Source organism: Paralichthys olivaceus, chromosome 3, assembly GCF_024713975.1.
Source record: "Paralichthys olivaceus isolate ysfri-2021 chromosome 3, ASM2471397v2, whole genome shotgun sequence".
In the NCBI taxonomy this organism is placed as follows: domain Eukaryota; kingdom Metazoa; phylum Chordata; class Actinopteri; order Pleuronectiformes; family Paralichthyidae; genus Paralichthys; species Paralichthys olivaceus.
Window position 1 is genome coordinate 27,860,807 of NC_091095.1, and position 24,576 is coordinate 27,885,382.

The window sequence follows — 24,576 nt, forward strand, 5'->3', positions numbered from 1 at the left end:
GAATTAAATTGTAGATATCTGAAACTGGAGTTGGAGAAAGTTGCAGATGCATCTTATTCATTTAAAATCGGCATTCTACAAGAAGATGAAGTTACTTTTCAAATAAACTGCAGGAAAGGGTAAAATGTAGAATTTGTCATTTTATTCTATTAATAATTAATTAATGGATTATCTAAATAATCGGTAGTTGCAGCCCTAATTAGGAGTGTTGATATCTAGTGAGCCGGGAACTGACACAGAGTTGCCAACTCCTTTCAACTGAAAACTGTCTTTTATCTGCAAACGGTTGCTGACTAGAATAAAAGCCCCCAAAGCAGCTATATAAACTCTTTACATGACATCTTTGCATGAAATATCACATTTTACATCGCACACATTTTCCATTTGAAGCGGTGTAGGGTAATGGCCCGTTTACGTGAAGAAAATTTGTAACATAGATGTTGTGTGTGCCTATAGAAAGTGGGCTTCTTCAACCAGCAGTATGCTGATCAATTGAACATGGAGGAAACAGCTTCAGAGTACCTGATGAGGAATTTCAACCTTCCGTATCAGGATAGCAGAAAGTGCTTGGGACGCTTTGGCCTGGAGAGCCATGCCCACACCATTCAGATCTCCAAACTCTCCGGTAACAGAATGACCTGTCATGTTTACTTTCAACTGTCAAGGCAGAAATTTTCTAACACTGTCTGGATTTATCTCAACAGGTGGTCAGAAAGCTAGAGTAGTATTTGCTGAACTAGCATGTCGTCAGCCTGATGTACTGATTTTGGTAAGAGCCATTGAGCCTTTTATCCATAGTGTACACAAAAAATTCTATAGCTAACTGTCTTTTTCTCTCATAGGATGAACCCACCAACAATTTAGACATCGAGTCAATCGATGCCTTATCAGAGGCCATCAATGAATACAAAGGAGGTAAGAGGAGTGGTTCTAAAATCCTGCTCATTGTGTATTTTATACACAAGGTGTCTATTAAAGATAAAATAATATAAACTTCAAACCAGAGTTTTGAAACTTTAAGAGTACTGAGACACAGATGTTTTTCCTTTGGTTGGTCTGGAAAATTACAAGTTTGAATAAGAAAAAGTGTGGAGTTAGAAAAAGGTGCGCTTTCTATACCCCTGTAGTCATGTAATCTCTGCTGCTTGCAGTATATTGCACCCGGATGTCCACAGCTGTCAGTGGTAGAGTTGCAATGTGGGTAAAGTTAGGTAGCAGGAAGAATAATGTATAGACATTGTCACCCACTCTTTCTCACTGCATTAACTGCCACGGCATCACCTCACCACTCGGTGCATTTTATTTTATTGGTGTACTGCTGTGGCAACACCATCCCCCCACTCACAAGCTCACCCACAGAAACTCATTAATTTAACAATCAGGTGGTTTGTATTGACCATTTATGATTGATTGTGAATCTGTAGAGGGCAGATTATGAGGCAGACCTACATACGCAAGTTTCTTGGTAGACTGATTTATAAACGAAACTGCCTTGGGGGAACATTGTGCATGAGTTCGGTTTTATTGTTTTAGGCCATTTTGGCTTTTGGGTGCATGTAAACTTTTAATAACTCCTAAGCAGTTTTATAAATGAGGCCCCATACATTGGTCTGTGTTCTATAGATCAGGCTCTGGTTTGGAAGTCTGACTGACAATTCGTAATTCCTGGAAAGAAACACACTTTTGAACTAAGACTACATTCAAATGATCTGTGTCCACCACATCTTCAAAACACATGGTAATGGATTAGTCTTCACTACTGAACTAACACAGTTTCATTGTGTCCAGCTGTGATCATTGTGAGTCATGATGCCCGGCTCATCACTGAGACCCAGTGTCAACTGTGGGTGGTTGAGGACAGTACAGTCAACCAGATCGATGGAGACTTTGATGAGTACAAGCGGGAGGTGTTGGAGGCCCTGGGAGAGACCATGGTCAACAAGGTCAATGCATGATCACACAGAGGACACACCGCTGTTCCTCCGCCTGGACCAGCTGGCATGTCTCTCAAAACAACACTGACAGCAAAAATTGATTTGTTGGGGTGTTTATAGGTATTCCCTTATAAGCTTACATTTTCCAACTGGCTGGAGTGTTCATCTTACATTAACTTTTCAAAATATATAGAGAAAATTGTCTGTGAGAACTACTCAATTTAACAATAAAACAAATTCAGTTTTGATTCTGTGGTTTATTATTTATACTCACATGTGGGACATGAAACAGGGTGGAAATGCACATGGTTCATTAGACTTCGCACATCAAAGGGAACTTAAGTGATAATTAAAGTGGTCTCCATCACTTTAAATAAGCCTTGTATGCATTCTTGACTTTAGCCACTTCTTTCTCATCAGGCATTATTTCACTGTACCATTTATACCAGGTGTCGCCAGAGGTTATGGGGGGAGGTGGTGTGGGAGCCACAGCATCATGAGAACTGTAGAAGTCTTCTCCTGTAAATTTCACATGTGGAATCTGAAAGTGTAGTAAGCCTGAGAGAAGACACAAGACACCAGTGTTGGTGATAGTTGACTTATTTCTGTTTTTACCAAAAACATAAAATACATTAAATAGAAATTGCTTTACCTGAAGAATAGATATTAAGCAGAGTGACTACCAATGGTGCACTTAAGTGTCACATGAGCCAGTGCTCTGATGGGTATTTGTTTTTCTACTCTAAATATGTAAGGAATGAAATCAACATCCTAAATGCTTTAGGGGTATAATCAAAAAAGACATGCAGTTATTTACTTGCCCATGATTTATGAAAATACTAGATTAGAGGTAATGGGCTGGCATTTATGAGTAATATTTTTTGGGTTCTTTGCACAAAATAAAAATAACAGAAGTGCTACTTGATGCCGAATCTTCTTGTTCAATCAGTGGCAGATTTTAAAACTTTGAAACTGAAACAGTTTCATAACCTGCTGTGAGGCTTCAAGTCAAACACTATTGACCGAAACTAACTAGAAATACTTGCCACGTTTTTGTATCTTATAAAGTGATATGTATATCAAATATTAGGATTAAGGATATAAAGGATATAAATTGAAAGGGCTGAGTTTATAGTCAGGGACTCTGATTTAAATGGTAAATGGTTTGTATTTATATAGCACTTCTCTAGTCTTGATGACCATTCAAAGCACTTTACAGTACAGTTTGCCATTCACACACACATTCATACAGTGCATCTATTAGCAGAACTTTCTTGTTCTATGCGGTGCACTACGGGATTCAGCATCTTGCCCAAGGACACTTCATCATGCAGATGGGGAAGACTGGGGATTGAGCTGCCGACCTTCTGGTTGGAGGATGACCACTCAACCCCTCATCCACCCTGAGGTTCGGGTCAAGTCTTTCGCTGTGTTACCTACCAAGATCTTGTGCTGTGCTGATGGCCTCATTGAGCTTCTTCTGCTGTTTCATACACAAACCTGCAGACAGTAGAACTATCAGCACAAGCAGTCTGGTTATATAACTTGACATGGTTCATGCATCGATACTTGTCCTCTCTCTGATGACTTACCAGTTTGAGTGGAATCATACACGATTCCAGTATGGGGACTAATGAACTGCTGCAATAATTTCACATTCTACAAAGGAATATACATTTGTTAGCATAAATACAGATTACATCTGATCAGTTAATGACAAAACAGCTAATTATATAGTACAAACAATCACTTGGCATGAAAGATGAACTGATTATTTAGATTTGGGTAGTCAAAGTGGCCTCATAAAACATGTTTTTGGCTTCTTAATCATGATATCTCAAGTCTGCCTTCAGGGAATTTCTTTAAATTTGACACAAGGACTCAAAGATAAGTTTTCAGTGGCGAAAGGTCACAGTGACCTAATGACTCTGGAAAGAAAGCAGAAGTCATTCCAATACCAGGTATGAACTGATGAACTGTGTTTTGAGTAAAAGCCTCAATCAAGGTTTTAATTAAACTGCTGAACTGTCTTATTTTGATGATGTCAAGAGAGTTTGTGGTGATCAGTGATTGTGCTGTAAACAAAGTAATGTGGTCTGTGCAGTGGAATTAATGTTACATCCCACCTGCCTACCCTTCACTATGCTCCCTAAAGATCACTTTGCTCCCAAAATACAGGATCTTTCAGCTACCAGGCTCCTCTCCTGTGGAAACAGCTCCCACTCTGGGTTCTGGAGGCAGACGCTATCTCTACCTCACTCTCCCCTTCCATATGAAAGAAAACCTGTGGTAGCCTTCAATTGTCATAAAACTCAAAAGGTGTTTAGTTTGTCCAGTCTAGGCTTCTGTAAAAAAAAAAAAAAAAAAACAGAGGACCCACTCCTGGTGTAAATATTAAGTATTTAAATATAAATATATATTATATTCAATGTCTGCCAATATATCCCTTTTACCTAAATCTTACTCAATGGACATTTATAGTATCCCACCTTCCTCTAAGCCTGTATTAGAGCTGCTGCATTTTATACACGGTCACTCTGTAGGTAGATGCCCCATTTACAAAAATCACAAACAAATCAGGCATATTTTTATAAACAAAAAGCTAGTGCTTAGAATGGTGGTTGGAATAAAAAATCTCCACACTTTTTGATGTTGGTGACAAGAGACTGAAATATAATGTATGATAGGAGACTAGAGTACTATAACCCAAAAGTATGTTTAGTGTGCTGTGAGACGATCAGAGTGACTGATATGCAATCTAACCTGATGGTGAATGACAGTGTTTGGATCCCGACAAATTGGACAGGGATTGCCACATATCTTATCTCCTCTCTGTAGAAAAAAAGTTATTGTTATTGTAAATTACAGATGTTATGTCTGTATCTAATGTAAGGTATCTCTGGTGGATTCAAATAGAAACTTTACAATGCAGGTCTTGCGTGTCTTCTGTGGGGGAATGCCTCCTTTGTGGTTCCTCCGGTAGCCTTCCCACACTGGACTGGCTCCATACCTCTCAAAGTACTCTGTCAGGGTAGATAAATAAATTGTAAAAACATATAATGAATGGACTGAGTCATATGTTATATATATATATATAGGATTTTTTTCCTGTCTTATCCATCACTCAAAGTGCTAAATCTTAATTTTCCTTTAACACCTTCACTCTCCAGATAATCCCAGGGTCTATCATTGTAGCGGGATACAGCCTCAGCAGCTTGGGTAGAGTCCTCATTCTGGGTTGATGCCGCTTTGCAGAAAAAGTGACTGGGAAGTAAGTATGGAGAGGTGCCCAGTCTACGCGGGAGCCTCTGTAGAGTAAATAGATTGCAAGAGAATTATCTCAACATCCCTCTGACTCCATCCACCACATTCATGTGTAAAGCCCATGTAGTGCGGTTATGAATTGCGGTCCGATACAATTTGCCTGCATTCCGGCACTCTCTATTGCGACGATATTGATGTTAACTGTCACTTGCTGTATGAGAGTGTACGGACTGTAACTGCGCCTTACTAAGTCAGGAGACTCGCTCATAATACCCATGTATTCTATCGAGCGTGTAGTCGCGCCGATAAGTTATCACACTTATATCAAACAAAGTTGTAACTCTTCTGACACTCTTTGTTTAACTGCTTCAGTCCACAAAAAACATGGACCGACCAGACTTGATAATGGCTTCAATGTATTAAGCGCTTCCTGCGAAGGAGTGAAGTAAACGGGCGGTGGGTAAAAGTACAATAAAATGTAATACCTGAATCTGTCGTAGTTGAGGAAAAATAGAAGGCGACAGACTGCAAAAATCCCTCGCGAGGCGTTGGATGACGGTAGCCATTTTGTTGTCGTGAGGTTGTAGGGTAAAGGTAATAGGTCACAGTGACGCTGTAGCCATGTGTACCGTCACGTTACATATCAAAGTTTAATCACCAGCAATCTTCACATTGTGTATAAACTGAAACAAAGAGTAAAAATAGAGCCACACGAACTTCGTTTTTTTTAATCCACCGTGATTGTCTATTATTTTTGCAATACCACATTATCTCGGACTGGCGCATGTGATCCGCCTATAACAGACACCATGCGCCATTTTGTGGTACTTTTTAAAATCTAAATTCAGAAGTCAAAAACGAGAACAGTCCACGTATATCCCTTAAATTAGTTAGTATACTTTAGTAGCTCGCCATCAATCCCAAAATTTGAAATGTTAAAGGCGACTCCAGTCAATAATTCAGAATAATTGTTTTTCAAAATGCGAAATACGCCATTATGCCCTTTGGATAAGCACCGAAGGTCAGCTTTCCGCCATTTTGTTTGTTACAACAGAGGAAAAAACGGGGACCGTGACGTAAAAAACGTCACATAGTATAAAAGCGCAGTCCCTCCCTCAGAGCTCATTCCTGGATTTTGTCAGAGGTAAGTCCGGTTGGAAATACGTCGAGGCTTGTTTTCACCATGTTAAATGCGAAATACATAATGAATGTATTCAGAAAGCAACAAAATACTTTAATACAGACAAAGGTCTTCGGAATTTATATGAATCAACATTAAATGTATGTTTTTTGTCTGATTGCAGGTATGAATACGGTTTGCCGAAGACTGAACCATCGGGGACTTTCAACAACTCAAATTCACATTTTTTCTTCAAGTAATGGACATTTGATTACTATTTTTGCCTCCAGTGTGTTCCCGAAGGAAAGGCTAGCTTTTACCTACCACAGCCCCACCCATACGAAGTCTTAAAGTTTATATTAAAACCATGAAGGTTGACGACATAAAATTAATGAAATAAGTTGTATAAATACCTGAAAAGCACGTTATCATATTCCCGAGACGCATGGATCTATGAAATATATAGTAAGTTGATTTTGAAGTTAAATTGAATCGAAATTCATCGAATGAGAAAAAGAATCGTAAATAATATGCTAGCTATTGGTAGCTTGCTAGCAGGGACCGTGAGTTAACTTGGTTCTTGAAAAACAATTTGAAAAGATCATTGTATAGTATGAGCTCACACGGGAAAGTGAACGGAGGCACAAAGCTCCGTTTCTTTGTGTGTGAGACGAAATGGGCTAATAAATAGAAATACCTAAATCGTAGAACTATAAGCAATCTAGTCATAAAGATTGCCGTAGGCATAGAGAATAAATCCCAGATAATGAAGTCGGACTTTTCGCCTGCCAGTTTTTGTAAGGGCTGCTCTACGGAATAATCACTCATCGCAATCTACACATAAAGATTGCATTAGTTTGAGGATTGCGGACGTATTTCCCGAAACTGTGTTGAGGCGTTGACAATTTTAGTACAGCGGTTTTCCGGAAATCCGCATCATGTGCTCGGCAATCTGTGGATAAAGATTGCAGGATGACTAGATCCTTCGAAGCAAAAACAATCGGGATTCGGCAAATGTGATGGACTAGTTGCGGTTTGCTTTTCATCCTCGGACAGCCCTGGGGATTAGCATTGTTCTCGAAGTAACATTTGGGATTTCTGGTTTGTACGTAATTTATGTGCTGAACATGTGCAGTCCGATGTTCATCGCACTGTCTGGTTTACGCATATGATTAAACATGCAAGTGGTGCTGGGTCGCCTTGTTTTTTATCAACCAACACAGCCGTTGCTCAGATGGCCATTGTTGTTTTGAATGGTCGGTGTTCCGTCGTCTAAGTGGTTAACGGGGAGGGCCCTGATTAGCAGTCAGAATCCACATCCCTCCCCTTTTGTCGGATAGTTAAGCCACAGCAGCAGGCCTGTACTTAGCTATGACAAATGTCAGACCTTTTGTAGGCTGCTTCCATTGCATTTATAAAATTGAGGGTGTGTTAAACTGTAACTTGATTCGATCTGTGTGTTCATGGTTACACACATCTATCTCTCCTTAAACACACATATAGATAGATAGATGTAGGTATTTTTTGTTTTGTAAATGAGGCTTGGTCATTGATTACTGTCTAATTGTTTTTCCATGATTTACTAGTAATATGTAAGTAGACCAGATTGACTGTGCACAAGTAATCTTCTTCCCCCACTAAACCAGGGTTATGTGTAACATTTGTGACATTTACAGGAGTGTTGGTTATTTGCAGTGTTGTGGAGGTCTGAGACTATATAAAACTACTACTGCAGTTACCCGGGGTAAGATTTGACTGATTCCTCACATTGTAACATTTCCAGTGGATTGATTTCCACAAGAATTGCAGAATTCTGTACATGAAATGGTTTCTTTAGTAAATGCAAATCTGTGGAAAAGAGTGCATGGTTACAAGGTTCAACCAAGAAATTATACGATGAACAATTTGAAGGTTATTCATAAAACCTTTTGTCACAATCATTTTAATAAATGTAAATGCATTCATAGAGGGCAGAATACGTAGTTCTTCAGGATCATGTTAGACATGTCAAAGATACTATGACTTTGAACTATTTAACTGAATCATGAAACATCCAGTGTCTATAAGTCACAAGTTTGTTTTGTCAGATAAATGTGTTGCAGATCACCATTATTGTGATCCTGCAAAAAAAGTCAAAATAATTTCTTCTCATGTAGAGGGTCAGTGAGGCAATGATCTAGCCTGAAGGTGGCATTAAGTGACCTGATCTGTAACCTGGCGCTGTGAGATATGACTGCAATGTTATTTCCACCACGACTTCAGTATAGAGACAATTTCAGTTTGATGATTGCATTTGAAGGGACACTGATGAGTATTTGACAAACTTATCTGCAGTTGTAAGCATTTCATACTGTTGCTAATCCTGTTAATATTTGCTGGAGTGTATAACTGGACTTTGTACTTTGGCAATTATTGTGATAGATGTGTGCTATTAAAGAGTTGACAAGTAATGATAAGTAGCTTGCATAAATTTCTTTTTTGGCTACTTTTTCCTATACACTTTTGACCATTCCCCTTGTTTTTTCAATCATAAAAATAAATGAAATTGTTAATTAATAGTTATCTAATAATATCTGTCCATAATATGTACTTTTAGTTCGAAAAAGAAGGATTAGGTAAATAGCTAAAATTAAAAGTGTAACATAATGTACATTTATTATAAATGTGCCGTTGCATTTTCTGCATCGCTGCTCTATTAAATATAGCCTGAAGTGGAATGAACTGTGTAACCTTACCCAAGGCGAACATAACAGACTTTTTTCCCATTAATCCTCTCCTGCAAGTTAACACCCACCCCCCACCCCATGTTCCGGTTCAACTGGTGTCAACTTGGCCCTACGAAACGGTCCACAAAAATGAAAATTGTGAGGCAGCACACAGGAGCCACAATGCACTGTGGATGTTTGTCTACCATAGGAAAAAGTGAAGTGTGTCTGGAAGAAAACACTATTGTCTGTAGTTTTTGTAAGTTGTATGAACATGTAAATAGTCTGTATTTATATAGTGCCAATTATCAAGACTAGAGGTCACCCATTAGTGACACTAATGTCACTGAAAATGCATTCTCACTAATTTGTAAATAGGTTTGTTGGAAGTTAGATGAACAACTCTGATGCTCAAACCCATATTTGTGTGAATTGTGTCTGATGAATTACAAACAGACCATGCAGTTTTTCCTCTGACTCACTAAAAAGAGATGAAATATGGATGGTGCTTGGTGGTGAGCTGATCCTGATTCTACTGAGTCTTGTTTTGGTATATTTGATGTCAACCAGCTTTTGAGCCTTTATGGGACATTTTATTTGGAGGGAGAACCTAGGTGAATTTTTGTAGTATTTCTAGTTAGCAAGCAAACATCCAGCAATAGAAAGTAGTTTAATATCTATCAACAAATAGCAAATACTGCTGTACACACCCGCAAATTATTTTGTCTGTTTAGCATGTGTATTAACTCTTAGGGTATATGTTTCAGATATGGCAGATGGACCAATGGACCCCAGAGAGATTTTGAAGGGTGTGGAGGCTCTGCTGGGGAAGGATGGAGAACTACGCAGCCTGGAAGGAGTCCCAAAGGTGTTTAGGTGAGGAAATGAAAGTACACATGACATTTGTGTGCCCTAATTGTTTAATCTTTTATTTAACAGTTCACTCATGACTCATATCTTTCAATGCAGCCTCATGAAAGCATCTACCAAGATGGTCAGCAGATGTATGTACCTGAACATCCTGCTGCAGACGAAATCTCATGATGTTCTTAACCGGTAGGCTTTAATTCAAGTTTGTATACTGTATTTTGCAAGTCAAACTTGTAAAAAAAACCAATAATAATCTCAATTTATCTTAATTTAAGATCTTTTTATGGGTTGTTTCTGGTGGGTTGGTGAAATTATTTGGTCTCTTCTTATTTTATTTAAAGAACACTGTTCTTTTGCTTGCAATTCTAAAATAAATGGAGTTATGAATCCTAAATGTATAGAAATATTTACATTTTAATCATAAATTAATAACGATGGGCTGGGTCCATTCAACATTTATAAATACATATATCCTGAGTCATTTACAGGTTACAGTTATCAAATCAGAGTTTCACATGATACTTTTTTGTTGCATTCATGCTACTGCACCAGTTCAAAGAAATTTAATTTCAATATAACTTCTTTTTAGCTTCCATACATTGTAAATGATTTAACAGGATGATGCAACCTCACTGTATTGGAATAACAACCTGCTGAAATCATTATTTTTTTTCCCCCACGAATATGATAGTACAACTGTATTATTTTGTCTCAATGTATGTATTAATACATAGTCATAGTCATAGTCAGTTGTTATTTACCTTAGTATACTTTGCCATGCTGTAGAAGGTCTCATAACAATGAATTTGTCCTTCTAACCGGTATTGTTTTGTTTTTGTATATGTGTTATTCCTCTGTGCTTTGGATAATTTCTTTAGCACAGACAAAAGTCTTCAATCCAGGCCTCCCTCATTATAATTCAGTTGTTCCCTCCTTTATCCAGGTTTATCAGAGTTGGTGGCTACAGGCTGCTCAACTCCTGGCTCACCTACTCAAAAACTACCAATAATAGCCCTCTGTTGCAGCTCATTCTTCTCATACTGCAGAAGCTGCCTCTTAAAGTGGACCACCTCAAACAGGTACTCAGTTTATCAGCCAAAAACACTTACACAACATATTACAAGGAACATTTGCAATTCAATCTGCTTTCATATTATTCTAGAACAACACAGCCAAGCTGGTGAAGCAGCTGACCAAGAGCGCAGAGACTGATGGTTGGTTGGCTTTTACACCACAAATCCAAACTTAGTGGGCAGACCACACTGTATATCCCACTAATATTATTGTCTGCTATTTATTTATTAGACCTCAGGAAGTTGGCATCGGTGCTTGTAGATGGCTGGATGGCAACAATACGGTCCCAGAGTGTCTCAAGCAGTGGCAACTCCCCTGCAGGTACAGGCTCATTGTTTCACTCTAAAAAAATCTCTGTTTTTCTGTGGCTTTCCCTGCAGCAGTTTGTAACACAATATATATTAATCTGCTAGATAAGAAAAAGAAGAAAGAGGAGAGTAAGTTGCCTGTCCGTGATTTGAAAGAAAAGAGTGGAGATGAGGATAAGAAGAAGGAGAAACCTAAGGCCTATGCACCCAGCCACACAAAGATTCGCTCCATAGGTAAACCTAGACAGTGATGTTTTTGGATCTGTATGTCAAGTTCTGTATAAAATAATAACTGTGTTTTGTGTTGGGTAGGATTGGAGATGGACTCGACCAATCCAGCTCCTGCTAAGAAGGCACCCACTGCCCCACAGCTGGGTGACAAGTACAACATTAAGCCACCAGTTCTAAAGAGGCCTAGGTACTGTACCTTTCCCATCAGTACATATATCCTCTGACTCTAACCTCCTGCCCTCCGGCATATGATCACATTGCAATCGTTTATGTACTAATTAGGTTGACTTCACATGTTCTCACCCTTGAAATGTACTTATTGTAAGTCGCTTTGGATAGTGTCAGCTTAATGAAATGTAATGGAACAGAAACCATAGCTTCCTTGTGGTATAGTCATGCAGTTTGCTCATTGCTGCCATCAGGTGGGTGATGATAGTAACATTTAATTTTATCCTCATTTTCCCTCTACAGCTCTGGCCCATCAGATGCACCACCTCTGGAGAAAAAATACAAACCTCTTAATACCCCCACTAACTCTACCAAAGAAATAAAAGTCAAGATTATTCCAGCACAACGTGAGTTCAAACATACATCATGAGTCAAAGAAATGAAAGTGCTGTGGGTGCCACGGTACTCACCTCTGTCTTTTGTCCTCACTGCAGCAATGGAGGGAACTGGGTTTTTAGATGCACTGAACTCTGCCCCAGTGCCCGGGATTAAGATAAAGAAGAAAAAACAAAGTACTTGTGCTATAACAAATACCAAGGCTGTCTCCCCTACATCCAACAAGGTAATGCCTAATTTATTTTGACCTAGTATCAGTATGTATTATTGTCAATCCAAAATGTCCTTATTTGGATTTTAATCATAAATGAGTTTCTCCCATATCCTCATAATCATTCCAAATGTGTTAAACAGTAAAACATGATGTACTGATACTAATGATGTCAATAACTGTAAATAATTAAATAATTAAGAAGCAGATTATTGACCTGAGCTCCTCATTCCAGACTGTTAGAGAATATGGAAGCGCAGTATATTTGTCTTTCTACCTATCAAATGTTTACTCGTGTTCTTTTTCTGTTCTCAGGCAAATCCATTTGACAACAAAACCTCTACGTATTCTTCATCTACTGCGAAACCATCATCTCCAGAAACCGCTGCCTCCACAACTCCCACTGATGAAAATGAGGAGCCAGAACAGCCTGGGACCCCTATTCCTTTCGAGGATCTTGAGGCCTCTGACAACAGTAAGATCACCCTTTTGATGATGTGACAGTACATGTCTTTATGTATGTGTTTTTCTAGTTTGAAATTTAGTATCTGTCTCTTAACACATTTCCATTCTCCTAACAAATTGCATTCTTTTGTTATTTATAGGTGAAAAACCTAATGCTCTGGCAGAACCACGTGGAGAAGAAGAAAGCATGACCAAAAAGGGAAAGAAGAAGAAGTCAGTTCACTGGGCTGAGGAGGAGCAGCTTAAACACTACTTCTACTTTGATCTGGATGAGACAGAGAGAGGTATGGCATGTGTTTATAAATATCAAAAGTGTCTTAGTTGGATGTTTATTGTTCTATGACACCAGATGATCTATAAACCAGCTGAAAAATATGAATTATTAATTACATTATTTAAATTAACTCACAGTAAACGTCAACAAGATCAAAGACTTTGGTGAGGCTGCCAAACGAGAGCTAATGATGGACAGGCAGACGTTTGAGATGGCACGTCGTCTCTCCCATGACACCATGGAAGAGAGGGTTCCCTGGACGCCCCCAAGGCCTTTGACACTAGTTGGCAGCCTGGTCACCCCTGGAGCCAACAGCACTGAGAAACTCACCCAGAGAGATCGTGAGATGGGCATTCTGCAGGAGATCTTCCTCAGCAAAGAGAGGTAGAATTCTCGGGGAAAAAATCTGTTTTATATTTTCTAGTGTGTAAGCTTCCTAGAATTTCACCCTTTCTGAGGGCCTGTAATGAATGTTAAAGATTTTCTATTCTTGGTTATCACTAGTGTGCCTGACAGTCCACATGAACCAGACCCAGAGCCATATGAACCTATGCCTCCCCGTCTCATTCCCCTGGATGAGGTGAACACGCACTCACTATCTGTCTCTCTCTTATATACTCCCATATTCTCTCATATTGTTTATGTGTATGTAATACCTTTTACATGCTGGCTAAGCTGTCTGTCCTTTCTTCCCGCAGGACTCTTCCATGTTGGAAGATGGTTTTGTTGAGCCCATGGACTCCACATCACAGCAGGGCTCTGCTGTGGCTCAGAATGAGAGCTCCAAGTTGCCGCCTGTCCTGGCCAATCTCATGGTCAACCTAAGCAACACCTCTCGCAGTCCGCAAGCTACAAACACAGTCAACAACACGGTGGCTCCCTCTGTCAATGTACAGGAGCTGCTGTCATCTATCATGGTAAATATATCGGATAATATAGTCAGCTAGTTATGTGGGCATTTCTGATGAGTGAAGATACCAATACATGAAAACAGGTGGAACTGATAGATTATACATTAGCAGTTTAACAAAGACAGAACATCTACTAATAACCGTTTCTTCTTTTATACACTGTATAATTTATGTAACTTATACTGAAATGACATCCTGGATACATAAAGAAATAGTTTTAATGTAATACATTTATCAGACAGGTCCATTACTACATTTTGATCAAAGAGTATCATCAGACCGTGCTGTGCTGACTGTTTCAATTATAAAGTGAAATTTTTGACGTTTGTCGTTAACTGGTCATGTAGCTACAGTAAGCCCAACACATTGACTGGGGCTATTCAAGTTCAATAGTAAGTGGGCAAAATAGGAAAATCACTCTGGCTCCAAGGGCAACATAGAAGATTTGTCAACTAATGGCTATAAACATCTTTTGTGTTGATATATCACTACATTGAATAAAGTAGTGACAAGAATCCATTTTCGCATTTAATTCTGGTATCATTATAATCACCCCATCAGCAACCAGTCTGCAAAATTATGTATGAAAGTATGATAAAAGGCTGATAAAGGTGTGCAAAAGGTCTCATTGTGCTTCAACTTACAAACACATAAGTTGAAACAAAAAAAACAACATAAGGTGTGTTTTCTGACAGGTCCAAATCCACAAATGTAGAAAACAGGATAAATATAGTAAAAGGGTATCCACTGATATTATTGAGACAGCTCTAAACTAAGTATCTCAGACAGGTTCAATCTTTCCATCCACAAAGTTACATTGCATATATATAGGAGGCAGTTGTTTGTAGTTGTAATGTGTATCCTATACCATCTGTCTTTCATTAGGGTGCTTCTGGTAACCAGTCTACTGAAGACTTGATCAAGCAGCCTGACTTCTCAGACAAGATTAAACAATTGCTGGGCTCCCTGCAGAACCAGAACCAAGGCGGACCTTCATCAGGTAACCTCAACGTATATAATTATTGTAGAACTACATGTCTCCTGCTGAAGTCTACATGTTCTTTTTTTTGTGTTACTCATTTTAAGCCTGTTCTTCCTCTCTATCTAGTCAACCAGGGTTTACTGGGCCACGGTCCAGGCATGAACAATATGAACAACATGAACATGCACATGCAGATGCCCATGAATGGTGGCTACCCACCCAACAACCCGCCAGGTGTACCCCGCTTCAACCACCCCCCACCCCCTCACAACCATGGACCACCTTTCAATGCTGGTGGAGGCCCTCGCATGATGGGGCCACCACCAGGCCAGGGCCGAGGAGACAATGGCAACTACTGGGGAGACGACTCCATGAGAGGAGGGCCCCACAGAGGGGGTCACTTCCACCGAGGAGGCCGGGGAAGAGGAGGAGACCCAGGCTTCAGGGGACGAGGACGAGGAGGGCCCAGAGGAGGACACAACAACATGAATGGTACATTAAACATTAGGTTTGGGAGTTAACCACAACTTCCAAATATCAAAGTACATGTCATAGTCTTCACTCTGCTCACACTTTCTCTTTTTAATACAGATCCAGTTATATTACTTGTTGTGGAGCTTTGTGTCAATGATGTTCAGTAGAATGCTCCATAATAAGTGTCAAATAGACCTTGAGATATTAAATTATTGTCTTAAACAATAACTCTGTTTAAGTATTTTTCATTTTTATTCATTCTACTTAACTGTCTTTCAAAATAAAGACCCCTCTCTACACTTAAGCACAAATGAGGATTTGTTCTCTATTTAAGAATTTACAGATCATTCTTTCTGTGTCATTTGGTGTTAATGCTGTTGTGTCTTCTCATATCAGACATGTCCAAGAGGCCTGTGTGTCGTCACTTTATGATGAAAGGAAGCTGCAGGTATGAGAGCAACTGTGCTTTCTATCACCCTGGCGTAAACGGACCACCACTGCCTCCAAACCACCCTGCTAACAACCAGCATCCACAGCATGGACACTAAGTGACACTGCTGCCATGGGATCAACTCTCTGTCAACCTTTGATTAAACCCCTGCTGGGTGTGGGCGCAGCTGTTTCCTACATAAGCATAGAATGAGCAGGCTGCAGTTTCCCACAGTCTGTAGTGTCTGAAGTCATTCTGCTGGTGACTGACCTGAAGCAGTGAGCTCTGCCTCATCTAAGAGCAAGAACAACATGAAGAAGAGGGACTGAGGCTGTGTAATCACTAATGGGGCTGTTTTTTAATGTGATGATTTTTAACTGAGACTAAAACAAGCCTCAACACTTGACCACTATGTCTGAGTTGCTGCAGCTAGCTGCCTGTGTGCTCTGTTACTTTCCACACCATGTACATGGTTGACCAAGGGAAACTCCTTCTTAGCAGAAAGCTTACCACATGACTGAATTTCCATGATTGAATTACATTTTCATTGTTGCTATTGTAGTGTGCACCTACGTGTGATGTTGCTTTCATATTACTTTTTATTTGTCCCAGTTCTGGTATGTGATTCTGAATAGTCAGAAATGTGTTCCATTTTCATGAATCTTAAATGTTTGACAAAAAAATTAAGCACTTTATGAGGATAAAGGCCAACATAATTTAGTCACAGCTATGATTTATTAAAACAAGAACTGAAAAAGAGCTACATGCTACTTCCCCTGCTTTACTTCACTCAGTCCTAAGAACATTTTGGGAAATGAACTCTGTTGAGCTGATGGGGGTCTTGTATTTTTCCTTTTCTTACAGCAGCTTGTATATAATTAAACTCTGGCTCAGTAGCTTGCAGTCTGACCCTCAGCCTGATGTGTTTTGTGGTTCGACAGTCATGTTTAAACATGCCCTGACCTGTCAGAAAAGCAGCTTCTCCCTGATTGGACAGCTGCTGGCTGTGTCTTCTCTACTCCCACTGGAACTTAGAAGGGGTTTACATGTCAGTGTTAGAGTCAGATGATGGTAAAATGCTTTGTAGTTCATATATTTTTAATGTTTTCAGTGAAAACAATGACCTTAAAGTCTCTTGTGGGACAGTAAGAATAGCATGTTTTTTGTTGCTCTCTCCACCCTCCATGTTTTTTAAATCATATATTCAGTTGAAATCTTTTGTACACAGTGTATTGAATAAATGCCCAAATATAAATGTTGCTGTGTTCAGTGTTTTTAATCATTCCCCCTCTTCACACGGGCCATTATGAAGTGATCCCATCTAAGGACAACTCAGTTGTCAACAATGTGAGCCAAAAGTTTAGATTCAACTCGTTGGCTTTGTGCAAAGTTTGATTTAGTTTACTGAGGCAGGGCAAAATAATAAAATACAAACAGGTCTCGGTACTGCAGTGGGTTTACTTGACATTAAGCTTGAGCAAGAAATAAGGTGTTTGTAGGTGTGGGTCCCAATCATAGACTGTATATAAAGATGGACGTAGTGTCCGTGACGTCACCCGTTGGTTTCTGAAGAGCGAAAATGAGGCTCGTAGTGGGCGTTTCACCCAGCGCCATCTTGCCGGGGCCTGACTCCTCCTAGTTCCTGGCTAACCCATAAATGGGCAAAGAGGAGGCGCGCGAGTGGACGCTAGGTGGGCCGAGTGAAGATTGACAACTGAGCCGCGCCCACAGAGCTTATCGTTACCTGGTTAGCTCAGGCTAAGGAGCTAGGCTAAATGCTACCCGCGACTGCTAACCGGCTAGCGCTGCGGTGTTGTTGCTCCGGGATGGTCGCGGTCGTAACATCGAACCGAACAAGTACCCAGTAAGTTACCCAGAAACTTTACAACAACAAAACCTATTGATTTATTTATTATCATAATCATACCACATATACTTACAAGCCTCAAGTGGTTTTTGATGTTATTGTGTTAATTTACCGTTTATTTAACACGTCTAATGAACAGTTTTAAGCAAGTTAACTACCTTTAGTAAAGAGTTGTGTTTTGTCATTTGATTGTAATTTTAATAAGTTAATATTAATAAGCTGCATGTGATACAGACTTGTATAACCGCCATTACTATTACAACCTCTTTTTTTCAAGAGTGTCTGGCTGCAGACCTCTCGCGTCAGGCCTCTTCCTGTGCAGGCTCTCGTCTCAGGCCCACCTCCAGCGTGGGGCCGTTTAGGACCGGAAGTGCGCGCAACAAACTTCAAAATAAAACCACCTCCAGCGTGAGGTCGGTTGGGACCGGAAGTGCGCGCAACAAACTTCAAAATAAAACCACCTCCAGCGTGAGGTCGGTTGGGACCGGAAGTGCGCCCAACAACGTGAAAAGCTATTAGTTTCTTAAATATATGTAACACTTTTGATGTTGTCAATCCTTTATTTGTGGCATTTACCGATTACACCAGCAAAATATTAGTCTTAATGGGGTAGGGTTATTGTATTAAATGATTCGACTTTTGTCTTCAATGACATTAAGATCTTAAGACTATTGAGGCCAATTAGGTTGTTAACTATGCTTAAATACAAAATTGTCAACATTTAGGGAGGAGAGGAATAGATAAAACTATTGAAATGCAATAACTCACCTGTGATCTTCATTGTATAATATAAGTAAATAAATAAACATATAATAATTAATATTAATATACTATATAAATATGTATGTATAAATATAAGTAATGCATATAAATGGGCGGCACAGTGGTGCAGTGGTTAGCACTGTTGCCTCACAACAAGAGGGTTCTGGGTTCCAACTGTGTGGAGTTTGCATGTTCTCCCTGTGCATGCGTGGGTTCTCTCCGGGTACTCCGGCTTCCTCCCACAGTCCAAAGACATGCAGGTTAGGTTAATTGGTGACTCTAAATTGTCCATAGGTGTGAATGAGAGTGTGAATGGTTGTCTGTCTGTATATGTCGGCCCTGCGATACACTGGCGACCTGTCCAGGGTGAACATAAGTGGTATAGAAAATGAATGAATGAATGCAATGAATACTATATAAATATATAATATAATTAAAGCAATAAGGAAAACAGATAAAAGTACAAAAATTTCAAAAAAGAACAAAATCACTTGGTTCTATTCAGTCTTTTATTAAACACCATCCTTATTAGCCGTCACTTGAGTTTCAGTGTAGGTTGTGTATCCTCTTTTATCCACAATCTCGTCACAAAAGACCCACATGTCATCCACATTTTCAAATTTGAATTTGAAGTGGTCAAGGATGTCTTCTGTCTCCTGGTTATCAAGCTGGCAACATTCTTCTTCGTCCCAAAGCCTTCTGTACTGCCTTACAACCTCTTCCACTTCTTCCTCTCCCATAGTGAGGACACAGGGAAGCTCCACCTTTGCCGAAAACAAATGTTGGTTTGTTTCAACCCACTCTGCGGCCTTTTTGCAGTGATGAAGTATCCTGGCCCCCACTTCATCCTATGAAAAAGACAGAAAAAAGGTAGTCTTGCTATAGCAAAACTGCTGTACAAACTCTGTTATTCTCATGGAAATAACAGTGCATATAAATTAGAAAAATTAGACTTCAAATAGAACTTTTGCAAAGAATAACTTAGTTTAAAACAGAGAATCATGCATACCACATCCACTGGCATCTCGACAGCTCTTTCAGTGCAAGATTGCTGATGCTTTGAAACAGGTTGTGGCTGCTCCTCTGTCTAAAAGGTGTGTGGGGTGGAAGGTGAAGGTGGGGTGGGGGGTGAGGGTGAGGAACACACAAATCTTTTTATTCAATATTCAAAATAATGCAATGACAATGGCTGGCGTTGTAAGGACAACATGTTGATGCATCAAAATACTGATAAAGAATATGCACACCCAACATTGTTCATTCCAGCTGTCTCTAATACTTCGACTAGTATAATATGAGCCCTTCTTCCAATGGGTGAGAAATCACTGACCTCAGTGTTGTCATCCATTTTCCGTTTCTTTAAATGAAACACTGGTGGCACCTCATCTTGCAGCACACTCTTTGAAATGTCTGTCCAGTGGGCAAACACTTTGCCATAGCTCAAATAAAAAGAAAAACAAATATGCTCATAAATGTGCTGTTAATATTTTTAACACAATTAAATGTCAAATTTTTGTGCTCTTACCTTCCAAGTTCAAAATTTTCCAGGAGCATAACACACCACCACTTTCGCAAAGCTGGCATGTCCACCTGAAAATAATTTTTTAGCACAGTTGGACAGAGTAGATGTTTACATTTTATTTTGAATATGCAAGTCAACTTACCACGGTGAAATCATAAGGGGCATCCAGAACAGAGTAGAGGGCATACTATGGAGAAAAAAAATTCCATATCAATAGCTTTAAAGCACATAGAATTAAATAAGACTATTAACATCTCTTACCATCAACATGAAGATCCCACAGTCTTGTCCATATGGCTGTCTTGGAAAACCCTATGATGACAGTCAGTCAGTCAATAATTTTAAATGGTGTTAAATGGAGATTACATGTGGTATATGCTGTTACCTGTATTTCCAAACCAGTGGTCTCGTGCCACACTCCAGGAAATATCGATTGAGAAAGGTTTCTAAAAGTTAAAAGACATTAACATAGCATCACATAGTTGTCCAGATCATGGTTAGGGTACTGTACATATAAACCATACTGCTTGTAAGTAATTTAGGTCAGGAACAAACCTTTACATGCAGTCGAACACATGCAGAAGGCTTTTTATGGTACTATTTTATGACATATATTATTAATGTAATGTTATCATCCACGAAAGTTTAATTTAAAAGAAGTACCCGATGTGCCAAATTGCAATTATATTTAGGTGATACCATAAAAAGACTTTCACAGATCAGAACATGATCCAATGAGAAAACAATGTAGAGCTGGGCAATATTATGTTTTGACTAGGGATGCAAGAGCATTTAATATTTTATCAAATCATTGAATGCCTGTTAGGTGCAATAGACAAAGGCAATTTAACTTGATTGGATACTGCATAATTTTTTTATGGAAGGCAATGACATGTGATGATAGTAGTATTAAATTTTGATATTACGTTTTTTTGTTTGACTATATTTGTGCTTTTAATTATATTTTCATACAATATTGGCTTAGACAGAACTGTGGGAAAACTCTACTGTTGCATCCCTAGTTTCGACCATGTATCCATACTGCTCAGCCCTAAAACAAACCTTTTCCGAACAGCAAAGGAACATGAACACCATTCAGAACCAAAAAATATGTTTTTGTTAGTGACCTCAGCAGTGCTCTCATTTCCTGATCACCAAACCCAAATTGTGCATGTGCACATTTGGAATCAAGAAAGAGAATCTCTCTCTGGACTGGCTTCAAAACCTATTGTGGTTAATGAGATATCATTTCATCGTAGGGGGAGAGGTTAATACAACACAGACAACAGAAACACAACAGCACAACACTAATGCAGCACAACTTTTTTATTTTTTTATTTTTTAGTGTGTGCTTAGTGAATGTAAAAAAGATGTGAGGACAAGAAAGGATTTGGACAGCAATGATTCAGGAAGTGTGGTTGCCTCCACCACAGGAAAGGGAGTGTGTGGTTAAGTTATAAAAGTGACAGCAATAAAGAAATAAATGCATCTGTACTTACACACAACATGAAATGTCCAATTTTCCACACAGGGATAACAATGGAATCCCTTATGTGAATGTCTCCCTAATATCAAAGAAACATTTAAAAGACAAAAATAAGTCAACATAAAAATATATTTTTAATTGAATCCAGTATACTTACAGGTAAACTTGAGAGTGGGTCGCATGCTGTTGGCTGTCGCCACGTCGGTACGTCATACAAATCAGCCACAAAAATGCACTTCCCCTGCAGAATATATTTCAAATGTAAACATGTAAAACAGTATGTAAAATGGATACAAACATATTCTGAGATCAAATGTTATACCTTTGATTGAGCAATTCTTTCTATAAGCTCAAAACAGGCATTTCCAATCTGCAAAAAAAAATAAAATATAAAAATAACTTGGGAGTATTAATGACATACATATGTCACGTCCTCGTTCTGCACCTCCTGTTTTTGTTTTCTCATCCCTCTGTTTGTCCCTCCCCTCTCCTCAGCGGACCTGCTCCTGAGTACCTCTGCCAGCCCTTCTCCACCTGCCCATTCCTTTTCACCCAGCCTCGGATTCAGCCTCATTCTCTCTGCCATCCACCTCACGACCTGCGGCTCCATCGATTGTCTCCCTCTCCCCTCCATCCCATTACTTTTCATTTAATAAGTCATTGGTATTACCTCCTGCATGCTGTCTGCATTTTTGGTCCAGTATTACCCGCTCTCACAACATAATTGGTTCACTTATAAGATCTATTTAATATTAACTCACGGTTGATTCCATCTCCCGATTCATGCCAAGAGTCCAGAAGTCACCACGCGTTAGGCAACTCTTTTTTGTTTTCACAATTAGTTGTGTCTCTGGCCTTTCAGTATCCAGGACATAGTCAAGCTAATGATTGAAAAAAATACATATAAAAAAGATTGCACCATATTAAATATTTCATAAACACCTTAAAATGTAGCCCAGTACTTTCACAGGTGTCAAGATTTCAATATAAGAATCACAACGCTTTTTTAAATACATACCAGTTGCTGTTGGGAGGAATGCATGTGTAATGTCCATGACGACCGGCTTGGTTGTATGTTCTCACATTTAGTGATGTTTTCACAGTGTGGTCCACATGTGTCACCATCTTTACAGGAAAATCCAAGTTTTAAAAAAAGGCTAAATAAAATAATGATTTGAGAAGCTGCTACATACCTTTGTGCGTGTCAGCGTGAAGACTTTGTGGCTGCAAAGGGGCTCCAACTGGTGATGGCAGATGTTGATGCTGTGCAGTGTTCTTTGATGGTAGGATTCCCAAGGCTTTAGAAAAGAAATTGTTTAGTTAGTACAAGAATTATATTTCACATTTCAAGTATAACATTAAAAACCCCATATTTCATATTTACCTAACACTGCTTGTCCATTTTCACTTAGAGCGATGTCATGCAGAGACTCCGAATCTCCTCCTCTCTTGAGCAGGTTTTTCAGAATATTTTTGTTTGTTTTTGTGTTTCAATGATGTATCAGGTTTCTCATTGTAAAAATGTGCGTTGAAGGTGCCATGTTATTGAGGAAGTAATTGTTTTTCCTTAGAGTTGAAAACAGCTGTTCAGCCACCTGGCTATTCAGGGAGCCCTGGAGTTCTGGGACCAGGTTGATCCTCCTTAAAACCTCCTTTGGATCCTTGGTGTTGGCCTCATGAAATTTATCATAAAGGACATAATGTTCTGAAGACCCAGTGCAAGGATGCCCATCAACATCAGGATTTTGTAACTTTTCAGTCAACCAGGGAAGAGGGATTCTGAGTTTTCCCTGGTGAGCAGCTGTGACATTTTCATTGGTTGTTTCAGCCAGTCTCCCTTCATGTGGCTTGATAGGTAGTGTGGATGGGACACGAAGGTTGACGTGGGTTGCCAAACCACGAGCAAAATCATAAACAGAAACATTTGGCAGGTGCTTCCAGGAGAGAAGGAGATCAGCAAAATCTCTTGGCGATTCTGCCCTCAGGTTAAACTTTACACTGTATATAACACCATGAGGGCAGAGAATCACAGACCAGCCCCCTATAAAAGTAAGTTGAAAGTCTCTTTAGTTAATATTAATAACACATTTCAGATTGTTTCTAAGAACAATGTTTGACCCATACCTGAAGCTCCCCAGATTTTTTGGAAGATTTTGTCATATGTATGTCTGGTTTTCATCTCGTCTCTTAGTCTGTTGATGAGGTCATTCCTTGATCCCTTTGAGTCCAAATTGCAGGCCTTACACAGCTTGCGCACTGTAGAAACCTTTTGAAATAAAGAAAATGTGAAATCAATTCAAATTTTGTTACATGCTGCAACAAAAATTTAATAACAGTATATGTACCTTCTGCTTCATGAGCTCATCCATTAGATGGTCCTCTGAAACCATGCTCAGCTCAGCTTCAGAGGAGGATTTTGAAGAGGAAACTTTTTCAAATTCTGTGTTTAACACATTGTCAGATTTGCGTGTATTCTTCCCAATCCATGGGGCCCAGTGCTCAAAACTAGGATGGACAGCAAAGTTGTTTTTTGCATGGCCTATGGAAAAGGCACCAAACATGTAATTAATAGTATGTTACAGTTCAATTATTTATTAAATAAAGGTGATAACAAAGAAAGAACTTCTGTAAATACTTGGGAAAAAGGCACGGGAAATCATCTCAAGCTGGACAGAATCCCAGAACTCCTCAATGTTGACCTCCCCATTGAAGTTCTCGGAGACTTCTTCTATGTCACTCACTGAAAGAAACAGCTGTAATTTACTGTCTGTAATACATGCACAAACACATGCACACATGCATGCATACACAACTTTGTGACTTACCAGGCAAGTTAAACACCCCTTTCTTATGGAGGTCCATCACAACCACTGGAGGATGGTAGCCACAGCAGACACAGGAATAGGAATAATTGTGGTTTGTCAATGCCTCGAAGTGGAGGTAGGCATGGAGGATTGTATTTTTGGATGGAAAATTTACTTTCCTTAGGCCTTCCAGTGACTCGATTACCTTGGAGACTGAAACATTGTTCTTAAAGAGAAAAATACATTTTAGAAAATTACAGTCAGGGAAGGAATAAACATGTACCAATAAACATTATCATGAAAGTTAAATTGTACTGA

At 39.3% G+C, this 24,576-nt stretch overlaps 5 protein-coding genes across 10 annotated transcripts in view; 2 read left to right on the forward strand and 3 right to left on the reverse strand.

Annotated features, from left to right (window-relative positions):
• Positions 1-2,182, forward strand: part of abcf1 (ATP-binding cassette, sub-family F (GCN20), member 1) — a 35,803-nt gene extending 33,621 nt beyond the window's left edge. The window contains exons 23-26 of the mRNA XM_069522772.1: positions 457-625; positions 705-769; positions 843-915; positions 1,789-2,182. Of these exons, the coding sequence (XP_069378873.1) occupies positions 457-625; positions 705-769; positions 843-915; positions 1,789-1,955 (474 nt within the window). The 3' untranslated portion in view covers positions 1,956-2,182. The remainder of the gene's footprint in view (positions 1-456; positions 626-704; positions 770-842; positions 916-1,788) is intronic.
• On the reverse strand, positions 2,172-6,260 carry mrps18b (mitochondrial ribosomal protein S18B). The gene is made up of 7 exons (XM_020105252.2): positions 5,684-6,260; positions 5,092-5,242; positions 4,860-4,957; positions 4,698-4,766; positions 3,527-3,593; positions 3,375-3,434; positions 2,172-2,492 (listed from the first exon to the last, which is right to left on the reverse strand). The coding sequence occupies exons 1-7, from the start codon at positions 5,762-5,764 to the stop codon at positions 2,299-2,301; spliced, it is 720 nt and encodes a 239-aa protein (XP_019960811.1). The 5' UTR covers positions 5,765-6,260; the 3' UTR covers positions 2,172-2,298.
• Positions 6,261-6,307: 47 nt separating this feature from the next.
• Positions 6,308-17,072, forward strand: ppp1r10 (protein phosphatase 1, regulatory subunit 10). Of its 6 annotated transcripts, none has more exons than XM_069522770.1 (20): positions 6,323-6,342; positions 6,503-6,783; positions 7,995-8,062; positions 9,791-9,899; positions 9,993-10,079; positions 10,837-10,972; positions 11,056-11,107; positions 11,199-11,288; positions 11,381-11,509; positions 11,588-11,693; positions 11,978-12,081; positions 12,169-12,296; positions 12,597-12,756; positions 12,887-13,030; positions 13,158-13,404; positions 13,525-13,600; positions 13,719-13,937; positions 14,817-14,931; positions 15,040-15,405; positions 15,784-17,072. In XM_069522770.1, the coding sequence occupies exons 4-20, from the start codon at positions 9,793-9,795 to the stop codon at positions 15,933-15,935; spliced, it is 2,418 nt and encodes an 805-aa protein (XP_069378871.1). In that variant the 5' UTR covers positions 6,323-6,342; positions 6,503-6,783; positions 7,995-8,062; positions 9,791-9,792; the 3' UTR covers positions 15,936-17,072. The 6 variants fall into 6 exon arrangements, with proteins under 6 accessions (XP_019960806.1, XP_069378871.1, XP_019960808.1 ...); XM_069522771.1 differs by having other exon boundaries at positions 6,329-6,342; positions 6,503-6,574; XM_020105247.2 differs by lacking the exon at positions 7,995-8,062 and having other exon boundaries at positions 6,308-6,342; positions 6,503-6,574.
• A 1,751-nt stretch (positions 17,073-18,823) lies between these two features.
• LOC138407307 (uncharacterized) lies at positions 18,824-21,244 on the reverse strand. The gene is made up of 8 exons (XM_069522773.1): positions 21,096-21,244; positions 20,354-20,414; positions 20,230-20,280; positions 20,111-20,155; positions 19,972-20,036; positions 19,777-19,885; positions 19,456-19,533; positions 18,824-19,294 (listed from the first exon to the last, which is right to left on the reverse strand). The coding sequence occupies exons 1-8, from the start codon at positions 21,110-21,112 to the stop codon at positions 18,959-18,961; spliced, it is 762 nt and encodes a 253-aa protein (XP_069378874.1). The 5' UTR covers positions 21,113-21,244; the 3' UTR covers positions 18,824-18,958.
• A 2,382-nt stretch (positions 21,245-23,626) lies between these two features.
• LOC138407304 (uncharacterized) lies at positions 23,627-24,544 on the reverse strand (the record flags this gene model as incomplete). Its single annotated transcript, XM_069522762.1, has 3 exons — positions 23,627-23,993; positions 24,090-24,194; positions 24,280-24,544. Coding segments are annotated over 3 exons (603 nt in total), but the record flags the coding sequence as incomplete, so codon positions are not given.
• Between the last annotated feature and the right edge of the window lie 32 nt (positions 24,545-24,576).

Coding starts and splice junctions, on each gene's coding strand:
- mrps18b (XM_020105252.2), bottom strand. CDS start 5,764: ATGGCTACCGTCATCCAACGCCTCGCGAGGGATTTTTGCAGTCTGTCG. Junction 5,243..5,683: donor CTCAACTACGACAGATTCAG/GTATTACATTTT, acceptor TTTACTCTACAG/AGGCTCCCGCGTAGACTGGG. Junction 3,435..3,526: donor GTATGATTCCACTCAAACTG/GTAAGTCATCAG, acceptor TACTGTCTGCAG/GTTTGTGTATGAAACAGCAG.
- ppp1r10 (XM_069522768.1), top strand. CDS start 6,478: ATGTATGTTTTTTGTCTGATTGCAGGTATGAATACGGTTTGCCGAAGA. Junction 13,031..13,157: donor TCTGGATGAGACAGAGAGAG/GTATGGCATGTG, acceptor ATTAACTCACAG/TAAACGTCAACAAGATCAAA. Junction 14,932..15,039: donor CCAAGGCGGACCTTCATCAG/GTAACCTCAACG, acceptor CTCTCTATCTAG/TCAACCAGGGTTTACTGGGC.
- LOC138407307 (XM_069522773.1), bottom strand. Junction 20,281..20,353: donor CCACTGGTTTGGAAATACAG/GTAACAGCATAT, acceptor CTGTCATCATAG/GGTTTTCCAAGACAGCCATA. Junction 19,534..19,776: donor AAATGGATGACAACACTGAG/GTCAGTGATTTC, acceptor CACACCTTTTAG/ACAGAGGAGCAGCCACAACC.